The sequence below is a fragment of the Caloenas nicobarica genome, chromosome 4, assembly GCF_036013445.1.
Source record: "Caloenas nicobarica isolate bCalNic1 chromosome 4, bCalNic1.hap1, whole genome shotgun sequence".
Lineage (NCBI taxonomy): Eukaryota > Metazoa > Chordata > Aves > Columbiformes > Columbidae > Caloenas > Caloenas nicobarica.
In genome coordinates, this window is record NC_088248.1 from 32,102,542 (window position 1) to 32,124,010 (window position 21,469).

General features: G+C 48.1%; 1 protein-coding gene across 2 annotated transcripts in view; it reads left to right on the top strand.

The window, feature by feature from the left end:
* Positions 1-20,429, top strand: part of MFHAS1 (multifunctional ROCO family signaling regulator 1) — a 35,590-nt gene extending 15,161 nt beyond the window's left edge. The window contains exons 2-4 of one of the 2 annotated variants that reach the window (XR_010606177.1): positions 14,572-14,698; positions 16,161-16,591; positions 18,229-20,429. Coding sequence is in view for 1 of the 2 variants with exons in the window: in XM_065634656.1 (XP_065490728.1) it covers positions 14,572-14,698; positions 16,161-16,164 (131 nt within the window). In the remaining variant the exon portion in view is untranslated. Of the gene's footprint in view, positions 1-14,571; positions 14,699-16,160; positions 16,593-18,228 lie in introns of those variants that run through there. The other variant, XM_065634656.1, reaches the window with a different exon arrangement.
* The last annotated feature ends 1,040 nt before the right edge of the window (positions 20,430-21,469 follow it).

The following is a 21,469-nucleotide window of genomic DNA, read 5'->3' on the forward strand; positions in this document are numbered from 1 at the left end:
TGTGTCGGGACCTCCTGGCAGTCCTGCCTGGCTCGCTCCAGCCCTGCCTGCTTGGCAGAGGCTCTCTGGGCCTCCCCACCTTCCCTGGGGCTCAATGCTCTGTTTAAAAATAAACCGTTTGCTCTGATAGCGATTAACTTTTTCAGCATCCTGGGGCTGTAGTGTGTGGCAGTGGTGATATATTTTAACACAATCTCCATCATCCCAAGTTCTAGGAGGACAGCATAGGGAAGATGGTGCTTCATTGTCACCAAAGTAGTGACACAACTGCATATGCAATGGGAGTTTGTGCGGAACCAGTCATACCTCTGGTTTCACACATGTCTGTAATACATGGACTCCTTTCACTGTACCTCGTTATAGACCAGGACTGAGCCATCCCAGGCTTGAAAACGCACTGCTGGAATCAGGCCCCGCTGAAACAGCTTGAGTTCTTGATGTCAGGAATATATAATTGAAGCTTTCAAACTTTATTACTGGTTTTGCTTTTGGTTTTTTGTTTGTTTTGTTTGTTGGTTTGGGTTTTTTTAAGATAGCTTCTTTGTTAAAGCTGGCTCTGTGGAGCTTTGAGCTCATATTTTAATATAGCAGATTGCCCTGCTTCACCTGCCTGCTGACTTGGTTACAAACATCCTGTGCCTGCTTTCACATTGAGAAGGGAGCGAAGCCACACAACTGGGATGTTGGGAAGGGATGCCATTGCTCGCTGGCTGCAATATCCCAGAGATATGCTGAGCAAGAATTTTTTTTTTTCTCTCTTTTTTCTTTAAAGCTTGTGGTGGACAGTTGTGCAGAGACATTCAGTGGGTGAAAACAGAGGTGATGCAAGCCTTGTTCTGAAACTTGTCATCTTCAGGTACTTTTGCCCGGCTCTGTGACGGTTCCAGAGGGCTACGTGGGGAGTGAAGCTCCTATGTGCTTTGTCCCTGCTAACAACTCCAGTCAGATCTGTGTACCTGAACCTGTACTGCCAGGGGTTTTCGGCAGGGAGTCTTGCTCATGCTGGTGACCCAGAAGCCTGTGATCTAATATTGGTGACATTTTCATGTCAGCTTTAATCAGTGAGAAGTTTGTGATTGGGCTTGTGTATGCCCAGAGAGAGCTCTTCAGACTCTGGAGTGATCGTTACTGGTTTTTGGCAAGATCTTAACTGATGCTTGCATGGGCAAATAATTCAGTTTAGCAAGTGGCTGCTGTGGTCAGCTTGGAGCCCTCCTAGCATAAAATGCTGAAATACACAATCCAGAGTTGAGTCTTGTGTGTCTCTTTTCCCAGGCTATGTATTTGTGTCTCAAAGGCTCAGCCAAAGTAAAGATTTTCTTGGATGAAAGAAAAGTCTGGGAACCTTCCTTTGGGATCAAAAACCAAACCAAAACAAAAAACAACAACAACCAAAAAAACACCAACCAACCAATAAAACCCAACACCTTTCTCTGTCTTCTTTTGTAACAGAAAGCTACCATGAAGCTTTTGAAGCTTCCTGTTATTTTTAACTTGTTCCTTGTCCTTCTTTGAAATAAATCACATCTTTCCTCTATGATAAAAGAGAGCCTAGGACATTATGTACATACACACATGCACATTTTTTGAGAACCTGCAGTGAAGCTCAACACAACGTTAAGAAAATGTTGCCATACAAGGCAACACCATGCTCAAGTTAGTGATTCACACAGGGATCTGATGTTAAAAAAAAAAAAAAAAAAAGTGAAGAGGGTGTGATGAGAGGAGATGCTTGATGGTCTGGTTTGGGGAGCACGGTAGGCTGGATCTGAATCTGTGACTTGGATTTCTGGCACAGCACTTTGCGAGTGCTAAAAATGTGCTGTTTGCTCACTGTGTGGCTGTTCTTGCCCCTGGGTGGCAGGGTGGATGCTGATAGCGTGGCCCTTGTAGGGAGGTTGGGCAGATTAAGTGCAGTTCTTGTCCGGCCTCTAGTTCATTGCCAATATGGCATGACAAGTTGTCATGTTTTTATGGCAGACCTGTGGCCAGGCTCCAGGTCAGAGATTTGTCATTCTTACGTGCCTTTCCTGAAGTATTTAATGGCAGTATTCCTCTGAAATGGCACCTCTGGTTGAAAGCCATGTGGCAAAAGAGCCTCTGCTCTGCAGCTGCTGCATCATGCAAGTCGTACACGTGATTCTGCTTCTCTGGGATATACTAAGCGTGCCCAGCCCCATCTGAGCCTTGCAGGCAAGTGTTGGGACTGGGAGCTGCCAACAAAGTTGTGGCTCTGCTGGAGATGGCGTTTTTGCGACTTGCTCTGTGCTGCTTTATCCCCAGTTGCATAATGCAGTGTGATGCAGATAATCCGGTCGTGACTACAAAAGGATTTAAAACTCCTTTTTAATCGAAAGTCATATTTAATAAAGCTTTGCCTTGCTTGGAGGACTGTTCTCTTGGCTTGTGTGTTTAAGAAAAATGCAGGAGGCTGAGGGGAATGTGAGGGAACCAGATCATGGAGAAGGGACACAAGTGCCTCTGTGGGGCTCCCTGGCTGCTGGTGGTGTAGTCTAGAGCTGTGGGACATGTTTCCACTAGCACCAAGGATGAAAAATCCTTATCTGTGCAAGTAGGAGCAGCCAGTAGGTCTGTGCTTTCTCTGAATTTTTTCCTCACAGAGCAAACCTTCGGTGCTGGTCAAGGGAAGGAAAGGCTCTTTCTAGTCTAGTCTGGCTTTAAACTCTTTATGTCCAAAATACTGGTGGCCATCCGGGGCCTCCTGCATCTCCAAACAAACTGTGATTCTGGACAAAGCGCAGCAGAGGGGAGAGGATGCTCTTTGCTGCTCTTGTAACGTCCTTTTGTGTGAGTTTGTGTGATTGACCTTATTTCCTTGGTTGTTGCTCTGCCACTGTATTGTGCAAAGTGCACTGTCTAAAATAACACGTAATCTCTGAGTAGCTCTGAAAAGTACGGTCTTTTCCTCCTGTATGCCAGCATTTTGCCCACTTTTCTGGCACGAGCCGTGTTTTGAGCTGCCACGTCTGCTTCACCTCCCCTCAGAACAAGCCTGGTGGGGCCTGAACTCCAGCACTGAACAGCATTTGAGAGTGAGTGTCCTGCTGGTTCTTGCTTTTCCAGTTCTGATAATCCTCGCTCTTGGGGTCTATTGACCATATGCTTAAGATCTCCGTGAGTCTCTCCTCTTTGATCCGTACAGGTAAACATTCTGGGAAGTTTTAAGGTTATTTCTTCCCAAGACAGATCCCTCTGAGGGGATCGATACTGGGCAAGTCCAGAGGAGAGCCACCCAGCTTGCCGCTCTGGTGGGATGTTGAAACACCTGAAGGAGAGGGGACCAGGGCTGTGTTATAATGACACTGGGGCATAAATATTTCAGAATCATCCATCTGGTAGAAAGCTGCTTGGAGAAAACCTGGAATACGGCTTTGCAGCACAAATGGTTAGGGGGTCAGGAAGGACCTCGGCTCTGTCCTGAAGTCCCGTGGTGGAGCAGGCAGCATCTGGGAGGGGGCAGGGGGGTAGGGGAAGTGGTGGAGGAGTGAAATGTTCTCTGGCAATGCTGCTGCCTCCCTGGGAGGCTGATGAGTTCTTTACAGCCCCCAAGGCTCTTTCCTGTTTTGGTAGCAAACATGACTGCCATAGAAGTGATTTTTAAACAGCAAAGATGGATGCTGCAGTTTATTTTTGGGTACTGAGAACCCCAGAGCAGATGGCATTTAGCAGGCAATGAACACTGCAGGAGTTAAGTAGCAACACTATTGTTTCTGAACTTGCATGACATCATTTTGGAAGGCATTCCAGTGGCAGAATAAAAAGTAATAAAAGTTGGTTTCAGCAAAGGTATTAAAACAGTCTATGATGTTAAGTCCATAAATAAGCACTTTCCTATGGGGAAAAGGTGTTTGTAAGGAAAAGCTAGTTATTGTCTTGATTTACAGCTGTTGCTTGTCCCTTGTTTGGATATTAGGGAATGAGAGGGTTCAGAGAAGAATGGTTAAATAATTGGAAGTGCTGAGGAATCACCACAATAAAAAATAATAATAATAATAACAATAAAAGGTTAGTTCTCATCCCCTCTGGAAAAGGGGACAAGTAGAAAAAGATTTTGTACAGCTCCTAATCGTAAAAGGACAGACAGAGCTTTCTTCCTGACTGCTGAGTAGTGCAAATCCAGCAGCTTGCTCAGACTTAAAAGACATGAATTTTGGTAATAACAAAAATACTTTAAACCAAACTAATAGAGGAGATTTGAAACAAAAATCAATTCTCCACCTCTGTTGGCATAGTGAAGCTCAGGCTCTGAGCTCTGCAGAGTGCTGCTTGGGTATCGTGATGTGCACCAGCAATGCTTTTATAGAAGACACCAGCCTTACCTGTGAGACCAAGAGTTGGCTGCATGTCTCAGTGCTCTGCTCCTCTAATTTCAGCCATATGGCTTCGCACAAATCTACATCACACTCTGTGTCACAAGGAAGAAACACTTGACCTAAAGATGCACTTGTGAAACTTCAGTGTAAAGGGAAGAAATACATGCAGGGAAGCAGGTTAGATCTGATACCCCCATAATTAAGGAAACTCCTGTGATCTTGCAGGTTCTTACTCAGCTGAAGCCATACCTGTGGTCAGCGTGTGTAGTGTGGTGTTACTTATTAACTAGCAGGAAATGCATAGCTTTGTAGGAGAAGCATCAAGGAGATGTTTTGCTCCAATTAAGCACGAGTCTAGAATAAATTCTGTGATGCACACGCATAGATCAAATTCTACAGTAAAGTGGCTTCAGTAGAAAGTCATGTTAGTAGATTAAAACAGGGTTATGTTCAAGCTGGTTCAATCAGCAGATAAAACATTTACTTGATTTGATGTATTAGCCTGAGTGGGACTTAGAGTGTTTAGACTTTGCTCCTTAGGCCAGTCGATGATGAAGAGGAAAAAAAAATTGTTCCTTTGTTTAAGTGGGCTCTGTGGTTGTCCTGCTGAACAGGGAGGGTTTAAATGTAACCTAAATAGCTTCACAGAGGAGTATTGCACATGCATCTCACCTTAAATGATCTGAAAGAGAATACTTACCATGTGGGTTTGAAAATACAGCTCCCCCAATTCAGTGTGCTGAACACACTGAAGCCTTGGAATGGCCCTAAGGCAACAGCAATTCATGGAGCCAAGTTGCTTTTACTCAGGAAGGAGTTGATTTAATCTCAGGGAAGACTGTTGGGCAGCACATGTACACACATGTCTTGCATGTGTGTTTTGGTTTGTTGTTTTTCTTGGCTGGCGAAAGGCAGGCAAATGAGATGGGAAAAAAAAATGGTGGTTGTGGCAGAATGTAAAAGGCTACTACAAGGGAAACTGCAGGTCTTTTGCTCCTCAGCTGGACTTTGCTGAATGCTTGTAACAGAAGAGGGACTGCATAGCCAGGATCCATACCTTCAGCTGGAGCATGCATGGACATCTTGTTGAAAAGGAGCAAGGCAACTGAGAAGAAAACTTGTCCCAGATGTTCTCCCAGCCTTTGCCTGTCTTCACAGGGATCTGTCTCTTTACTAATGCTCCAGTTGTTGCTGTTCGGACTGGCTGCAGCTGGTGGTGTCCAGTGTTCCCGTGGATGCTCTGCCTGCAGTAGTGCCTTGCTGTTCTGGGTGAGAGCAGACAGGTCAGGGCTGGCTGCAGCTTTATCTCCAGCTGGTGCCTTGCCTTGGCAGAATGAGGGAGTGCTCATGGCAGATATGGCTGAAGAGGTGGAATTAAAAATATCTAAAAGGTAGATCCTGAGCTTGGTTACTCAGTGACAGGCCTGTTTCTATTCTGGGATGAGGATAATTTGCACTGAGCTCATTACACCATGACTCTTCCTTAAAATGCCTTGACAGTCAATTTCGTTCCAGCTAATAAAGTCCTAAAATGTTAATGAAGCAAATCAATTTTTCATGGCTTTGTATTGCAGTTGTCTGAAAGTGCTGTGTTGCAGCCTGACAATTCAAGGAGCTTTTTAGATATTAAAAGGGCAGTAAAATATTCAGCAATTTGGAGGATGCTTTGTTTTCTATTTCAGCTTTTCCCTAATGCTCCCTCTTCCTTTCCTGAGCCTTTATACTGTATTGTTTGCTTGTCCCCTGCGGTCATTTCCTTTCTCCAGTGTCTGCTCTGGTCACTCATGGGCAGAGGTGCCTTGCTTCCACCTTCCGCCTTGCACAGGGAGAAGGATGGAGTGCTTGACAGAACAGGTAGAGATGAAGCTGGACAAGGGAGACTCCTCCTGCTGAAGTACTATTTGAAATAGATTGAATTTGATGGGACAAAGTGGAGAAATGGCATCATGTTCATCCTTCCTCATCCTTTTGGAGGGGAGCGATAGTGTCAAAAGTCACAGCCTTCTCTCCTTATGGCAAGTCTCTTGCTGAGATGACAGCGTTACCTGGCATAAATGCTTTCTGTGCTCAGTATTTCATGAGTTGTGGAAAGAGGAGAGAAATGTTGCATGCATCATATAGCCACACTGATGGTAGAATAGCTACCTGCACTGGCTTGGGAATTAGGTAGATGTCAACCATCCTTTATTTCTCTGAGCTGCTTTTTTCATACTATCAGAAGGAGACAGAAGGGCTCAAACCTTCATGACTGCTCCTGGAGTTATTTTGCTGGAGTTATTTTGATTATTTGTTACTGCTCTCTCCATTCTGGTTTTTATAACTATGGAGACAGGAAGTACTGGGTTGTGTGGTCTGAGGAGTGTGTGGGGTTTTTTGTTTTGCTTTTAATTTAATTCCAGTTCTAACTGTAATTAATTTCTACATGCCTGAGAAAAAGATAATTAACCAATGTTTTGGAACAAACATAGAGTTTTCCAAGTTTTACACTTGGAAACCTTGTACTGCCACACCAGTAAGGGATGATCTCATGTTAGGGAAATTAGTGGATGAGAGATAAACTGGCATTTTGAATAATTACTCTCTTTTAGCTGCTGATTTGAGTATTCCAAAATGCTTTCCACACAAGTTCTTCACCCAGAGGTATGCTCAGTCCAGTGCCAAAGGCTTCCTCAGAACTTTTGCAAGCGCTGAGGTGTGTCAATGTCCTCTTCTGCTGTGACAGCAAGGGGTTAAGAGCTAGATGACCCTGTCATGACTTGGAGGGTATTTAACCCCTTAAGCCTTCCAGTCTCTAGCTGATGTTTGTGTGTCCTCTCCCCTTCCCTGCCTGGCTAAAATTAGAGGTAGCATTGCCAGGTACAGCATCTGTCTCCTGGGCAGATCTTGCAGAGCACCTTACCCTTTAGCATGGCCCTGGCTTCCCACCAGGGCAAACAGTCTGGTGGCTTCTTGGGCAGGAGGTGAAGTGCAAGGTGATCTTGGCGACAGTGGGGGAAGCTGCTTGAGCTTGAGCAGAGCACAGCATCTGCAGCGGGTCTGGGGTTCCTGGCATGGGGAACTGTGGATCTACATTCCGAAGCTTGACCTAGACCTATCAGCTCCAAACTGAAAAGCATTCCTGCCTGTTTCCAGAGATCTGGCACAGAGGTTGTTTCATGTTTCTGTCATCTGGCATGAATTAAGAGCTCTGGGAAAACATTTTCCTGTGCAGCCAGCTGGAGCAAATATTCAAGGTGAGCCATGTACATGTTCACAGCCAGAGCTGTGAGGCCTAGAGATGAGGTGCTGGCTCGAGAGGCAGCTGGTGCTCTGAATGCAAGAACTGAAAGCTGTCTGGTGCTTGGGTCAGCCAGCAGCCCTGAGGCTGAGCCTGCCCCTCTGGCAGCTGTGATTCTCTGGAGTGCAGCTGGGCACCCACAGGAGACCGCTCTGTGTTTGAGGAAGGTATCTCTGCTGACATTTTTGGTCTTGAACCCTTCAAAGGAAAAATGGCAAGTTGCCGTCAGTTCCTTTTGCAGATTTTGGAAAGCTCTAACCCTCTTCTTTGTGCTCAACATGCTTTTCTCTGTGCTCTCAGCCTCTGGTCTTTGGAGACTCATCTTTGCAGGTTGGTCCTATGCCTTGTGACTGGTTGCCTTTCCCACCCTGCATTTCCAGAGCAAGCTTTTCTTTTTGTTTTCAAGCTTTAATTTTTTTAACTGTATTTAATCAGAGGCTGATTTGTTCCTGAGCATGTGCTGTACTTGATGGGTGGTTCTGCTCACCAGCCTGCTGTTGTGTTCAGTGCTTACCAACAGAGTTTTCTTCTCTGTAGCTTTTTCCAGAGTGGTCTCTCCCACTGGGGCACTTTCACAGACTGAGATTGTTGTTGTTGTATTTATTTGCTGGTTTTAAGCTCCTTTAACCAGGACTGCAATGTGAGGATCCTGAAACTTTCTGTTCATAGCGTGGATTTCACCCTGCTCTGCTCCCTTTTGTGATGCCTCTTGCTTTCAGCTGCTTTTTTTTGTTGTGTTTGCAGCCAGGAGACTAGACTCCATTGAGAAGAAAATGAAGTCCTAACTTGGAGGTCTCTCTCTACCCATTCCCCTGCTCCAAGTAGGCCAGGTAGATAAGGTCACTCAGGACTCCAGAAATAAAACATGAAAAGTGCAGAGATCTAACTTTCTGGGGAATATTTTTGTGCGTGACATGCAGGCAGTGCTGTGAAGAGCATATTAAAAATTCATACCAATACAGAGCAGTATTCTCAGTGCGCAGTGCTTGAGAATAAGCTGATGCATCGTGCACAGCAACATTTGCAGGAAGCCACTCATTTGTTTCATCCAAGCAGAGAGTGGTGAAGACAAGATTTAAATGGTGTGGGTTAGAAGCAGGCTTGGTGTGAGACACCATCTCCTTTCCCCCTCCTTCTGCCAAGACTCCAGGCAGATTTCTCATCTGCTGTAGAGCTGGCTGCAAAGTCCTGGTGTATGAAGGCACTGCCTGTGCTTACAGCAGAGGGGGGAAACGCGTGCACATGGCCGTTCAATTCCTCCTGCCTCTGTGATAGGTTTGATCTAATTGTGTAAGTGCTCCAGCTGGTGAACTTCAAAACAACTAACAGCCAGGCAAAGAAACTGTAGCTTCTCCAACCCCAGTCTCTTTGCAGTTGTGTGGACAAAAGTGGGTAGGACTGTGTGCGAAGCAGAAGGGTGTTCTGGGACATAAAGCTCTCTTGTGAGCCCTACCTTCTGACTGCTGTTGGAAACCAAGCACAGGACACGTGGTTTTGGTACCCAGGCAGTCTCTACTTTTCTGAAGGCATGACTGCTGAGTGCTGTGCAGAGAGATGTCACAAGCACAGATTAGTCAAAGGAGGCTTGACAGAAGAGCAGTTGAGGCTGAGATGTAAAGTCTATCTTGTGCCAACCCCACTTGTAGTGGTTGGTGTTTGAAGGCCTTCAGCAAGGTGGAAGAATGAGAAGGGTTTTCGGGTAGGAGAGCAAATGAGCAGTGAGGCTGCAAAAAACAGTGGGTATGTGGTTGTAGCAGCTCTGGAGCATGTAGTGGAGGGAGTAGGACAGTGCTGAGGCAGGGCAGGCTACAGGAACAGCTTGGTTTTGGCTGTCTCATGCCCCTGCCTTGAAGCATGGGCAATGTCTTCAAGGTCCCAAGCAGGCTGAAGAGAGAGGAGCAGCATCATAGAGCCAGGGTCAGGGTCCTGCTCATCCATTGCTTTCTGGTTGTCACTGTGGAGCCCAGATCCTGACAGCAGGAATGACAGCATGAAAATGAGAAACGCCATCAGGCTGATACTGAGCAATTGTGTTCTGGGAGCTCTGAGAGAAAGGAGGTGGCATGGCAGTCTGGAGCAGAGTCTCTCACCCCTGTGCCCTTGCTGCAAATCGTTGACAGGTGAACAGGGAACTTTGTGCCACTTAGCACAGCCGTGGCAGTGGGAACTCTGTGAAGGCAAATGGTCCAGGGGGGATTTTCCTGCTTGCAAGCAAAACTCTTCTCGCTGTTAAACAGCCAAGTAGGCTTACAGCTGGGCTTGTCTGGTTGCCAGCATGGAGTAACCAAACACTCCTGCAAGTACTCGCTTTTCTTGCTGTCAGCCTCCCTGCTAACTTTCTGATTCGTCATGGGTATCTGGCATTTCACGGGTATTTGCTAAAGGCCAGTGAAGTGTGCTTTGCAGCATGCATGGATCTGGTGGCTGGCATGTGCTCTGAGGGAGGCATCCCTCCCCAAATCACAGTAAATCAGGGACAGAAGGAAAAATGTGCCTTGCTCTGTACTTGAACAGAAATTGTACATCTATGCTTTTCTGTGTTCCTGGGCATATATGGCAGTAGAAATGTGTTCCTTGTGCACCGGGTGACGATACACAATTGAGCTCTCTCCAGCACATGCAGTTACCCTTGTGGGCTGCAGGCACTGGCCTGGCCCGGGAACCCAGCGCAAGTAGCTCAAAGTCGGCCGTGCCTGTGTCTGTTCTGGGATAGAACAGTAGCAACAAAGAACACCTTGCTGACATAAAAATATCTGCTTTGGCTGAGCTGGCTAATCCTGAGAGGAAACAGGCCCTTCTGCTAGAGCTTTGGGCATGGATGGAGGTTTGTTCCTACCTTTGCCTGTGACTGCCCATGTGTAGCAAGTTTCTTCTGAATGGTATGGGCATGGTCTGCTTGGGGGAGTTTACAAATCAGCTTATGCTGCAGCCAAACTGAGCATAGTAATTCCATGACAGGGGCTCAGTTTGTGTCTCAGCCTTAGCTTGCTGTACAGCACATTTTACCCAGTTGTGGAGACCTGTTTCTGTGCCAAAAGGCCAGGAGGGTGGCCAGAGGACAAGTGCAACTACTCTGCACCATTTGTGCCATTGTAAATGGTGGGGCAGCAACGGAGCATCTTCTAAAGTATCTGCTGTCTGTTTGCAGATGCTTTTAACCAGACTTGGTGGGTGCCTTGCTGCTATGATCTGAACTTGGACTTAGATGCATATAAAAATCAGGCCTTGGCCAGCAAGTATCCAGCATTAAAGTGCTTTTGCAAGTAGGGCTCACGGTCATAAATCTGCTGAGTAATCTTAGTGATGCAGCTTTGTCTCCTGGAAGATGGGATTGTTCTTCAAAAACTCAACTGTGTATGTCTTTAGCCTTAAGATGAAGTAGTTGGAGTTTTGGTTAAAACCATAGTGGCTTCTGTGGAAGTTAATATTAAAACCAAGGCCACACTGGGACTAGGACAAGCTTCGTGGTTTATGTGTGTTATTGCAGGGCAACCTTTCAGATGGGGCAGGCAGAACTGAGGTTTCCAGTAAAATTTGTGACATGCTCGTGAAGGAATGCACAAAGTACAGACTGGCTAGTCTGTACTTGGGGGCAGAACAAGTGCTGCAGGCATGGGCTGCTCCAGCTACATTTAAACTTAACAGTTAAACCAAGCAAACACCACTGCATGCTAGGCATTTAGCTTTTTCTTTTGTATCAGTGGAATAATTTGATCTCCTCGTTTCCACCCTGCCACAGCCCTGAATAATTTTATTTCTGATCTCCTGCAGTTTAAGTAATTCCTGAACAGAAATGTGAGGTTTCTGAAACCTCTAAGGGATTCTGGGCCTGGAGAGTTGCATCCAAGCAGTATCTCATTGCTAGTTTGTTACAGCTCTGAAGATTGCATATTGAAATGGGATTTGCACTGGCTTTTATTTAGCAGTGATGTGAAGCGTGATTTAGGTAGTTATGCTTGGTTTAGTACTGTGACAAGTTTTTGCGGCAGTTTGCAAAGACAAGGGGACGAAAACACTGTGGTGGGAAGGCAGTGAGTGGGACGTCCCTTAACCGGGAGGAGGGAGGAACGGGAAGGATGCACAGGTGACCTGCCCACTTGGTGCATGATGCATCTCATGGAGTAACTGTGAGAAGAGTCTTTCTTCTGGGAAGCAGCATATATGTCAGCAGGACATGGGAGTGGGGCTGGGGAAGGTGTGGATGGGGCTGGAGACAGAGTGAGATGAGCTTTATCCCAGAGGCAACCTAGAGGGGAAGGTCAAGCCATAAAGAAAAGGAGGGTTGCCTGAAGAGCTGCAGGAGGGACTTTGCCTGCAAATTGGACGTCTCTTTTATCCTACAGCAACCTCCTCTCCTTAAGAAACCTCCTCTAAGGATTCCTGAAGTGGGAGAAGGAAATGGGAATGAAGGCTCAAGCTGACAGACCAGTCTTATGGCACTCCTCTGCTTTAAGATCTAATGGATATTAGCCCTTTAAAGCACATAATGGTGCCCTGATTTTATGACTCATCTTTCAGAGCTGGTGTTTTCAATACTCTAAGCAGTACTGCAGTTTGGAAGTCAAACTGTGGTTGGAAGCCTGGAAGTCACTCGGACACGGAGCACTCTCCTTGATGGGATGCACTGCTGCTTTCAATGTGTGACAGCTCATGTAATTGAGGATGCTGCCTTGCAGATATAACTTTGAATTGCAAATGCTATCACGATTCTTCTGTTTTGGAGATGTGTCTGCGTGGCTTAAAAGCTGCTCTGCCACTTCAGGTTTGAGTATGGGTGTGAGATGAGGGTAGATATTCAAACCAAATATGAATTCAGATTGCAGACCATGGGGGCAAACTGGAATTACTGGCCCCAGAGGTGGGGTATCTCTCAAGAGAAACTGTGTGTGTGTTCCTTGCTAAGCCTTCCCCTCTGGTTTCATGATACCAAATGATATGTTCTTGCTTTGCAAAAAACAAGGGGTTTTAGATCTGCTTTTTCAATAAAGTGAGAAGAGAAACTGTGAGGAGGAGAGAAGTGGCATCTGTCAGGCTTTCAGGTATGATGGGGGTGACTTGTGCCATTGCTGCACAGGCTGGACAGAACTTCTTCAAAGCATGATTTCTTTTCTGGTTTTGCTGGCCTGCTTGGTAATCACAGATAGGCATGGGGAGACATTTGATGTTCTTGGTTTAACAGCAGAGGAATTTATTGCAAGTGTAGTTCAAAATAGTGGAGTCCAAGGACCATCTGTCTTGAGTGGTTTAGTGGAAGTAGGGACAGCTCAGGGTGGCTCCTTGATTGATGGGTACAGAGAGTTTTGTGTGGACCAGTGACTGCAGCCTGCTTACAGCTGGCCTGCCTGTGTGAAGGACATCACTGATCTGGCCAGCACAAGCCAGTTGGTGCTTCTGCCTGAGGTGGGGCTGTTTGGCACCAATGTGGGCATACTCAGGAGAAGAACTGCACCCTTGTTGGGCATGGGTGCTGCCAACCCAAACTGCCTTTGAGGGCAGACCCTAAATGCTAGGCTGGTCTCAAGAAGTGCTTCTGGTGCTATTGAATGTCTGAGCTGTGGCTGGACTACACTGAGGAGATGGCATGTCGATGGCCAGGGAATCTGCCCTGCTGGGGTCAGGCATGTGCAGTGGAGCCAGGAGGAAACTCGAGTTGCTCTGAGCGAGCTGTTGGGGAAGTGTTTTGTGGAGCTGGGCACAGCTCAGCACCTGGCTTTCCCTCTCACTGTGCTGACCTGTGTCTTGCCCTGGACTAAATGCTGCAAGGGTGCCAGCGGTGGGGAGCTGCCAACTGGGCACTTGGACAGCAGAGCTGATGCAACTCATTTAGCAGGGGGATACTGTGGGGTGTGAGAGCCCCCCACTGCTGCTGGCTCAATACAGAGCTGGCATTGCCAGCATTAGGGAAGAGCTGACAGCTGGGAGCTGGGATCTGCACACTCAGCAGAGTATAGTGTGGCCCAGAGTCCTATCAGGACTCGGCAGCAGTCCCACAGCAGCTGTGACAAGCACGCCCAGGGAGACAGGCATTAGGGAATCCTCTTGAGTATTTTTACCTGCTTCTAAATATTGTTCTGGCAGCTAAGAGAGGCACCCTACAGCTGGCCAGCCATCACAGAACAGCAGGGTCTCTTCAGCTCCCAGGTAGCTCCAGCTCAGAAATTATAGCACTGGAGCAATGGATGGACAGGTGCAATGGGCAGGGTTGCTCAGGGACAGAACTGGAGGTAACATACGGGTTCAGAAAAGGTCAAGCATACTTGTCTGTGAGTGGTTTGAGGTCCTCCCCAGAATTTCTTAGAGGTGAAATCCTGAAGTGATGCAAAAATCATGCCTGTGGCAGTCCTTTCAGACCATCTTCTTTCTGGTTCATACCAAAGAAGGTGGTGTTGGCAGAGTCCTTGTTGCATCCTTCTGCTCAAACTGAAAGACAGATGCTTTTTGGGTAGCTTTGTGGACGTAGATGGCTGTAGTATGCAGATGTGAATAATAAGGCTTGTATCTGTAGCTTTCTCTGTCTGCCAATTATCTTGCTGATGCTACAGGTCAGCTTCTTCCCTTTCATGGAGATTGAAGGTAAACTTCTGGATCACATCTGCCCCCAAAGCCTAATTAAAACACCTACTCCTAAAACCTCCATGTCATTAGTCTCCATCTAGATGCTATGAATCCCTAAGGAGCTCACAAGTCTGTGTGCAGTGATTCAACACAGAAACAGGAAAGATGGCAGATGTTAACGTTTGTGTGGAACAGCGTGTCTCCAAGCAGTAATCACCAGGACATTCACCATGGTTACACAGATGCGACCTGCTTGGGTTGCAGGACCAGTAAGCCCTCTTACAGTGCTCCTTTGCATCAGTCATGGACGTTTACCTGGTGAGGGGGAGGGCATGCTAAAAGCAAAAATTGCAAAAACTGCCTGGCCGATGCTTAAATGTTTTCATTATTTTCCCTTATTCACAGGAGAACTGCTGAGTCAGCCAAGACCTGAGGGACTGACGGAGATCATCTGTCCCAAGAACGGCAGCGAGCGAGTTAATGTTGCCTTGGTTTACCCCCCCACTCCTACTGTGACCAGCCCTTGTTCCAAGTGAGACCTGAAAGCAAACCCCCATTCCTCTGTCAATAGGCACCAGAAAGCCTATGTAAAACATGCACTTACTAAGCATTTTTTCTGGAAGGTAGCAGCCCCACAGCCTGGGGACTGTCCTAATTATTTGTGGATATAGACAGCCTGCTCAGAGGATAAGAGGTACAGTACAATGGATTGAGCTGTTCCCTGAGCTATGTTGTGGCAGATGCAATGCACACATAGTGGGCAGGACAGATCAGGAGATCAGGCTTAGGTAGGACAGGACCTCAGGTCCGTGTCCACGCCCTGCTCCAAGCGGGGCCACCCTTGCAGCTGAGTCAGATTGCTTGAGACCTTATATTAGGCAAGGGTTGATGACTGCCAAGGGTGGAGGGTACTTCTCTGGACTCTAGAGGTACACTGTTCTCCTGGGGCAGAACTTCTTTCCTTGTGTCCCATCTGAGTCTCCCTTGTTACAGTTTGGCTTTCATTGTCACAAAGATGGACTGCTGGCTAGTGTTCAACGTGTTCTTCACCAGATGCCAAGGCAGTTGGACCTCAGGCTATGGCAGTACATGGGGTTGTCTCGTTCTAGGTGTAGGGCTATGCACTTGTCTTTGTTGAATTTCACAGCACTGTTGTTGGCCCAACTTGGTGAGGTCCCTCTGGACAGAAGCCCTGCCCACCTATGTATCAATAGCCCAAACATCCTCCACTCCACAGAGTGGGGCTGTGCTTGGAAAACAGTGCTGTGTTGTAATGGGAACAAATGTCGAACAACACCCACAAAAACAGGCTTTTTGATGCATAGGTTTTCTTGCAGAACAGAAATGCAGCCGTGGCCTGCTCTCCTTGGAGTGGCACAAGAGAATGTGGCAGGGACCTTAGAAGAGTGAGCCAAGTGTCTTGCTGGTGGCTGCTGCTGTGCTGCATGTGAATACATATTATTTTAACTTCAGTATCTGCAAGTAGCTTTGGATGCTGTTCTCTCTGTTCAGTACTGTCCCACCCCAAAATACACACATCCTGCTGGAGAACAGCTTCAGTGATGGGTGGCTGTTGAGCTGTGTGTGAAGGTGAAGTTCCCACCTGGGGGAGGAAACAAGATAGCTGCCTTGATACTGAGCCACAGGTCACCACTGTCTGTTCACTTGGTCCTCCTGTATGTGTACTTGGCACAGCACATTTGTAGCCCAAGACCGCGATTTCTGTTGTACTGTGCTGTCAGGCTGTGCCTGTGCACTTGTCCTCCTGCGCTCCAGCCTGCCTTCCAAAACATCTAACAACTGTGTCCCAGTTTCACAGTCACTCTGCTGGCAGGAAACTTGTGTTCTCAAAAAGGCCTGTGTTACTTTTAAAGACTTCACCCTTCCTATTTAGAAGCCTAGGGAAAAATGTGTGTCTTAGGTTATTCATCACAAGCACTATGAACCTTGCTGCTTGTGCTACGTTACATTTTATTTATCCTTTCCTCTTCCAGATAAATCGTCAGTGCTGGTGCCAAAGGTTTTCCACCGGGCAGAACATGGCTGATGCTCTGCAGTGCTCCCATCTCTCCAGCTGAGGAGTTGCATGCTGATGGGGATCGATGGGACTTTGGACTCTGAAATGCTGTGGGGTGGGGGCAGCTCCCAGGTGGGGGCCTCGTGGTTGGAGTGGATGCAGTCACCTGGAGATCGGGGACAACAACAAGGCATGAAGCAAAATGATTGCTGCAGATGGCAGGGCCACTGGCCAGAGGGAAAGCACTGGGGATAGGATTCTGTGGACGCATTGATCGCGTGTTGAAAACCCATTTGGATCTCATGATGAATGTAAAAATGTTCTTGGTACCATTTAATTCAGACCTGCTTGGAGGAAAGTCTCTTGAAATGAGCTGTAGCGGGATTCCCTGGATTTGTTCCTGGACAAGTGAGTTTTGTGGCAGTTGGCCAAGGCTTTGGCAGGGAGGGGGTGGATGCTGTGAAGCCTCTAAAATTGCTCCACTGCAAAACAGTTGGCTGTGTCCCACACAGCAGGCTTGGGTGGTGACGGCAGAGCTGGGAAGTGTTTCCTGCCTTGTGTGTTCACATTCACTGTGCCATGAAGCAGTAAGGATGTCTTGTAATCACGCAGGGACGGAAGAAGGGTAGTCAGTGTGCCCCCAGCACCTGACGTTTCTTCCGTATCACTAGCCCCCAACAGCTCATTGTCTGCCGTGCCTGGATGCTCTGGAGTTGCCATTGCGGTATTCTCCGTACATCGTGGGCACTAGAGCAGCAGAAATCTAGATCTAGGTCCTCCTCCTAGCAAAGCCACCCAGGCATCTTTGTGCAGAGATCTACTGAAGCAGCACATGACTGTGTCATACAAACTGGCCCTGATCTCCTTGGGCTGACTCTGGCAGCTGTGCTTCTTGGGCAGCCATTCGCCCTGGGCCAGATGTGGGAAAGGGCAGGCTGAGCACTGCCACAACAGTGCTGGTTTCTCTCCTGACTAGGTGGTTTTTGAGGACTTCTGAGATGTTGCTGTCAGTTTGTGCCCTACAGCTGAGCCCTGATAACTGGGCTGTATGAGTCCTGCTCCATGCAAATATTTGATTTTGTGTAGACTGAATAGGAGGCAGGCATTTCCAGAGCCAGGATCCCTTCATCATATGCTGGTAGAGGTCTGAGAGACTTAAAAATGTTTATGTTAATGTACAACTCTTAACCCTTCAGGCTGTGTTGGCAGACCTGGGATGGATGATACTGGTCAGCAGGCAGTCCCCACGAGGATGCGGGCTGGCCAGGCCTGCAGCCAGTGCAAGATCACAGAATCACAGAATCCCAGAATGTTAGGGATTGGAAGGGACCTTAAAAGATAATCTAGTCCAATCCCCCTGCCAGAGCAGGAACACCTAGATGAGATTACACAGGAATGTGTCCAAGATAGTGACATGCATCCTGCTGGGAGCTGCTGCTGTTCCACAGGTGCTGTTCCCCTGGCTTCTGGTCCTTCAAATACCAGCCTTGTGTGTAGGACTGCAAATATCCCCCTTGGCAGGAACTTAACACTGGGAAATGCAGGGCAGAACCCACTCTAGAGGGAGACCGTGGAGGCCAGGTAGAAGAAATCAAGCTATGGTGCCTCACCGCCGGGGGAAAGCTGCCAAATAAAATCTGGCAGCTCAGTCAGCCACGCCTCTCTTCACGGTATCATTCCAGCTGGGGAGAGCTTGGGCTCAGATTTCCTGTGTTGACCTGCCACCTGTGACAATGGGCATTTGAACCTTTCTTATGTCAGTGAGAAGCATTAATTGACTGTGCTTCTGTATCGCTATAGATGAATCGGGGACTAGAAATTGCCTGTGGTGGCTGGAGGGAGTGGAAGGGAGCTGAGATTTTTGAGTGATGTCAAGAATAGTGGGCTGGGAAACTCCCTTGTCCTGAGTCTTGTTGCCCGTGAGACAAGAAGGGCCCAGGTATAGTCAAAATTTATGTTAGGGCATTCCCTACTGTCACCTCCCATACTGGGTGGCCTTCTGCTCTCTTTGCTGCTACTCACCTCTCTCTTTCCATTCTCCATAGGAAGAAACTAGCGATTTGTTGCTGTGACCATTGCGTGGAAACCACATTGTAACGAAACCACAAACTGGAATCCTTTTCTAGCTGGAGCCCTGTTTTCCAGTGCGCCCATCTGGTCTGGGATGCGTGAGCATTGAAGGAGTGAGAGGACAGAGCAGACGTCTTACAGCCTGCTTCTTGGGACCGCAGCCCTCCTGCCGGGGCACACCACCACAGTGGGAGCACTGCGTTACCTGGCCTTTGCAGCCACTCAGTCAGCTGCGTGCACTGAAGCCATTATGCCGGCAGCGTGGCAGTATGGAGATCAGTCTAGTTGGGTCTATTTAATGTGAAATGGTGATCACTCATCCGCCCACTGCTAAGTAACTGGTGTTAACTGTTTTCATCTGTGTTTTTTTTAATATGCAAAAGCCATTTAATTTTCTATGCAGTTCAAAAATGTCTCCCCTTTGCAACTGCCAGGTGGGAGATCTCCGCAGGAGAACCAAGCCAAGTGGCTGACAGTCCTTTTGATTTTGCTGTCACTCTTTTTTTAAGGATGTATCCTGGAGTCCTCTGCACATAGTGTCCCTTCAGTGAGCTCCTGCCTGTTAGACCCCACATAACATCCCTGAGCCACAGGGATGAGGGCCCTGTATTTTTGGAGGATCTGTCCTCTTTCATGAGTCAGGCCACAAGGAAAGAGAGCTTGAAGGCAGTGCGCTAAGAGCAGAGATAAGCGAGTTCACAGCATGTATTATATTCTTGTTCTTGGCCCTGCTTGGAGAGTTACTGAACTGTTAGAAATGACTAAAGCCTCTGTGGAGCACCCTGTACCCCTCACTGAAAGTGTTATGAAGAGGTTGGAAAGCACTGGGGCATCAATTGTCTCCCTGTGGAGCTGACAGTGAATTTAACCCCTTTGGAATAGGAGGAAAATCTCCTGGTACTAGATGCCTACTTCACTCGAGAGGACTCTGCTGGTTTTGCTTATCGGTTTGCAGACCTCTTCCTTGCTGACCAGTTGATTTCCTGCTGAAACTGGCGCAGACAGGTCTGGAAGCAGAGCTGGCAAGTTGCTTTGCACTGCAGGACTTTTGGCACCTGGAATGTGTCCTGGAGTGTGTTGTGTTATTCTCCAAAGCAAAACCTGGAATTCAAATCTGCATCCGTCCAAATGAAACTCCCAGGGTAGCAGCTTTGCCTTCTGCTGCATCTGTGTAACACATGAGAAATTGCATGTCCCTAAGCAGCACACAAATCTGTTGAGGTAGAGAGGGAGCGTGAAGGGTCATGCTGCACATCTTGCTCATCTTAGGGCTTTCAGGGGTACTTGGAGGCCTCCGGCAACTGCAGAGAGAGGGTCCTGGGTGATGGGGTACCTCTGCTTTAACTCTGCTATAGGCAAAAAGGTCAGAGAAATCAGATCTGTTTCCAACCTGCCACAAGGCAAGGATGTGTTTGACTAGTCTCCTTTTGTGGCAGTGCTGTTCTTTCTGCATTCTCTCTCTGCTCTGAGCTTGGGGGATTCAGCTTTAAACTTAAGCAGAAATAGAGACCAGATTGGGATGTCACCTGCCTTGTGATCTCTCAAATCAGATGGAAAGAGAGTGGGGGCTGCAGAAGTACAGGTCATCTCCCTTGCAGCTTCCCCCATGCTACAGTTCCACAGTGGCTGTGAAAACCACGCAACAGTGCATTTGGGTGCTGCTTTCCCAGGAACCCAAGATGTGGTTGGCTGCGCTGTAGCACTAGAGCTTACATGGGGTCTATGTTCCCTTCCCCTTTGTACCTCTGAGGTGGTTAAAGTTTGTCAGAGCAGTAGGGTCTCCTCACTGAAGTTGTGTTAAAGGGAACTGCAAATAGCGTTTAGGAGCTCACTAAGTGAGGCAAAAACCTACTGGCTCACTCCTGCAGAGCCAGATCTTGGAGCTCAGGTCCTCCCACACCCTTTGTGTGGGATCTTGGGCTGGCATCCTTGGAACAGCAGTGCGAGGAGGTGGAGACGCTGCACTGCAGTAAGCACAAGAAGAGGCAAGCAAGTGGGCCTCAGTGTAGCACTCATCACGCACTTCATGGCTCAGTTCATGGACTGTAATTGCAGGTATTCATATAATCTACACCCCTGGGCAGGACTCTGCGCACACACACATGCATGCCCAGACATATACCACATGCACACTCGCCCACACATCCTCGCCAAAACAACTGAAAATAAAAGTGATCTCGATCTCAAGGAGAGAGAGGCCTGGCTGTTTGATTTGTTTCTCCTCTTCCAGTGCCTCCTTGGGCCCTAGCTCTGGAAGTGTCTGCGCCAAATTGTAGATGTGGGGTTTTCTGAATCCAGGTACCATGTTATTGTTTTGTAAGGCTCGTTTCCCTGCAAACCCTGCTCAAGTGCCACGTTGTTCAGAGGTGAGAGCAGTAAGAGAGGTGGCTGCCTGCTTGCTAATGTGGGCATGAGCGGCAGCACCAGGAGGGTGAATTAAAAGTGAGTCCCTTTCCACACAGCCTTGAGCAGCTGTGTGTGAGCCTGCTTCTGTCACCACTCTGCCTTGGAGAAGACAAGACAGCCCCCCATGGTAACCCCAACAAACACTGCAGTGCTGCACAGGGCAAGAGACGGCAGCATCTGCAACAAAGATGATGGCGTGCGGGAGTGAGGAATGAGGCACGACTGAGGGCCGGTGGCCAGGCCCCAGCCGCAACTGCGCAGACGTGGTGATACCAGCCTATTTAGGGGCTGGCAAATGTGGAGGTGTCGGGCTGGTTGCCTCAGTCAGGTGGGTTCCACATACGTGTTGGCCTCCATTGCTGAGGGACAGAAGGGAAATCTCCGAGGATGCGCTTGGAGTGTGCTCCAGGGCCGTGGGAAGCACCAGTAGAAAATTAACTGGTCCATGATGGACAGAGAGGCCTCATCCCTTTGCCTTAATCGTCTGGGCGAGAAGACCCAGCGTACTCATATGTGTCTCATGCCACCCACCACACCCTGCTGTTGACTGTGGGTTAAGGGATGTGGGGAGGAGCATGTGAGGCCATTTCCCTGGGCAAGGAGGGGATGGGGGCCAGCCAAACTGCTCCGGTGCCTGGGACACGGCCACCACACCCCCTGGGTGCCCCAAGCCACTGTTGAGTATGCCCTGTGCTGTCAGTGTCATGAGGAGAGGAACGTGGAAGCATAAACAAGGTGTCTGTCCGGTGCTTTTTTCCCATAACACGGCCAGAGCTTCCAGAAAGCTGCTGTGACCTCAAAACCAGGAGG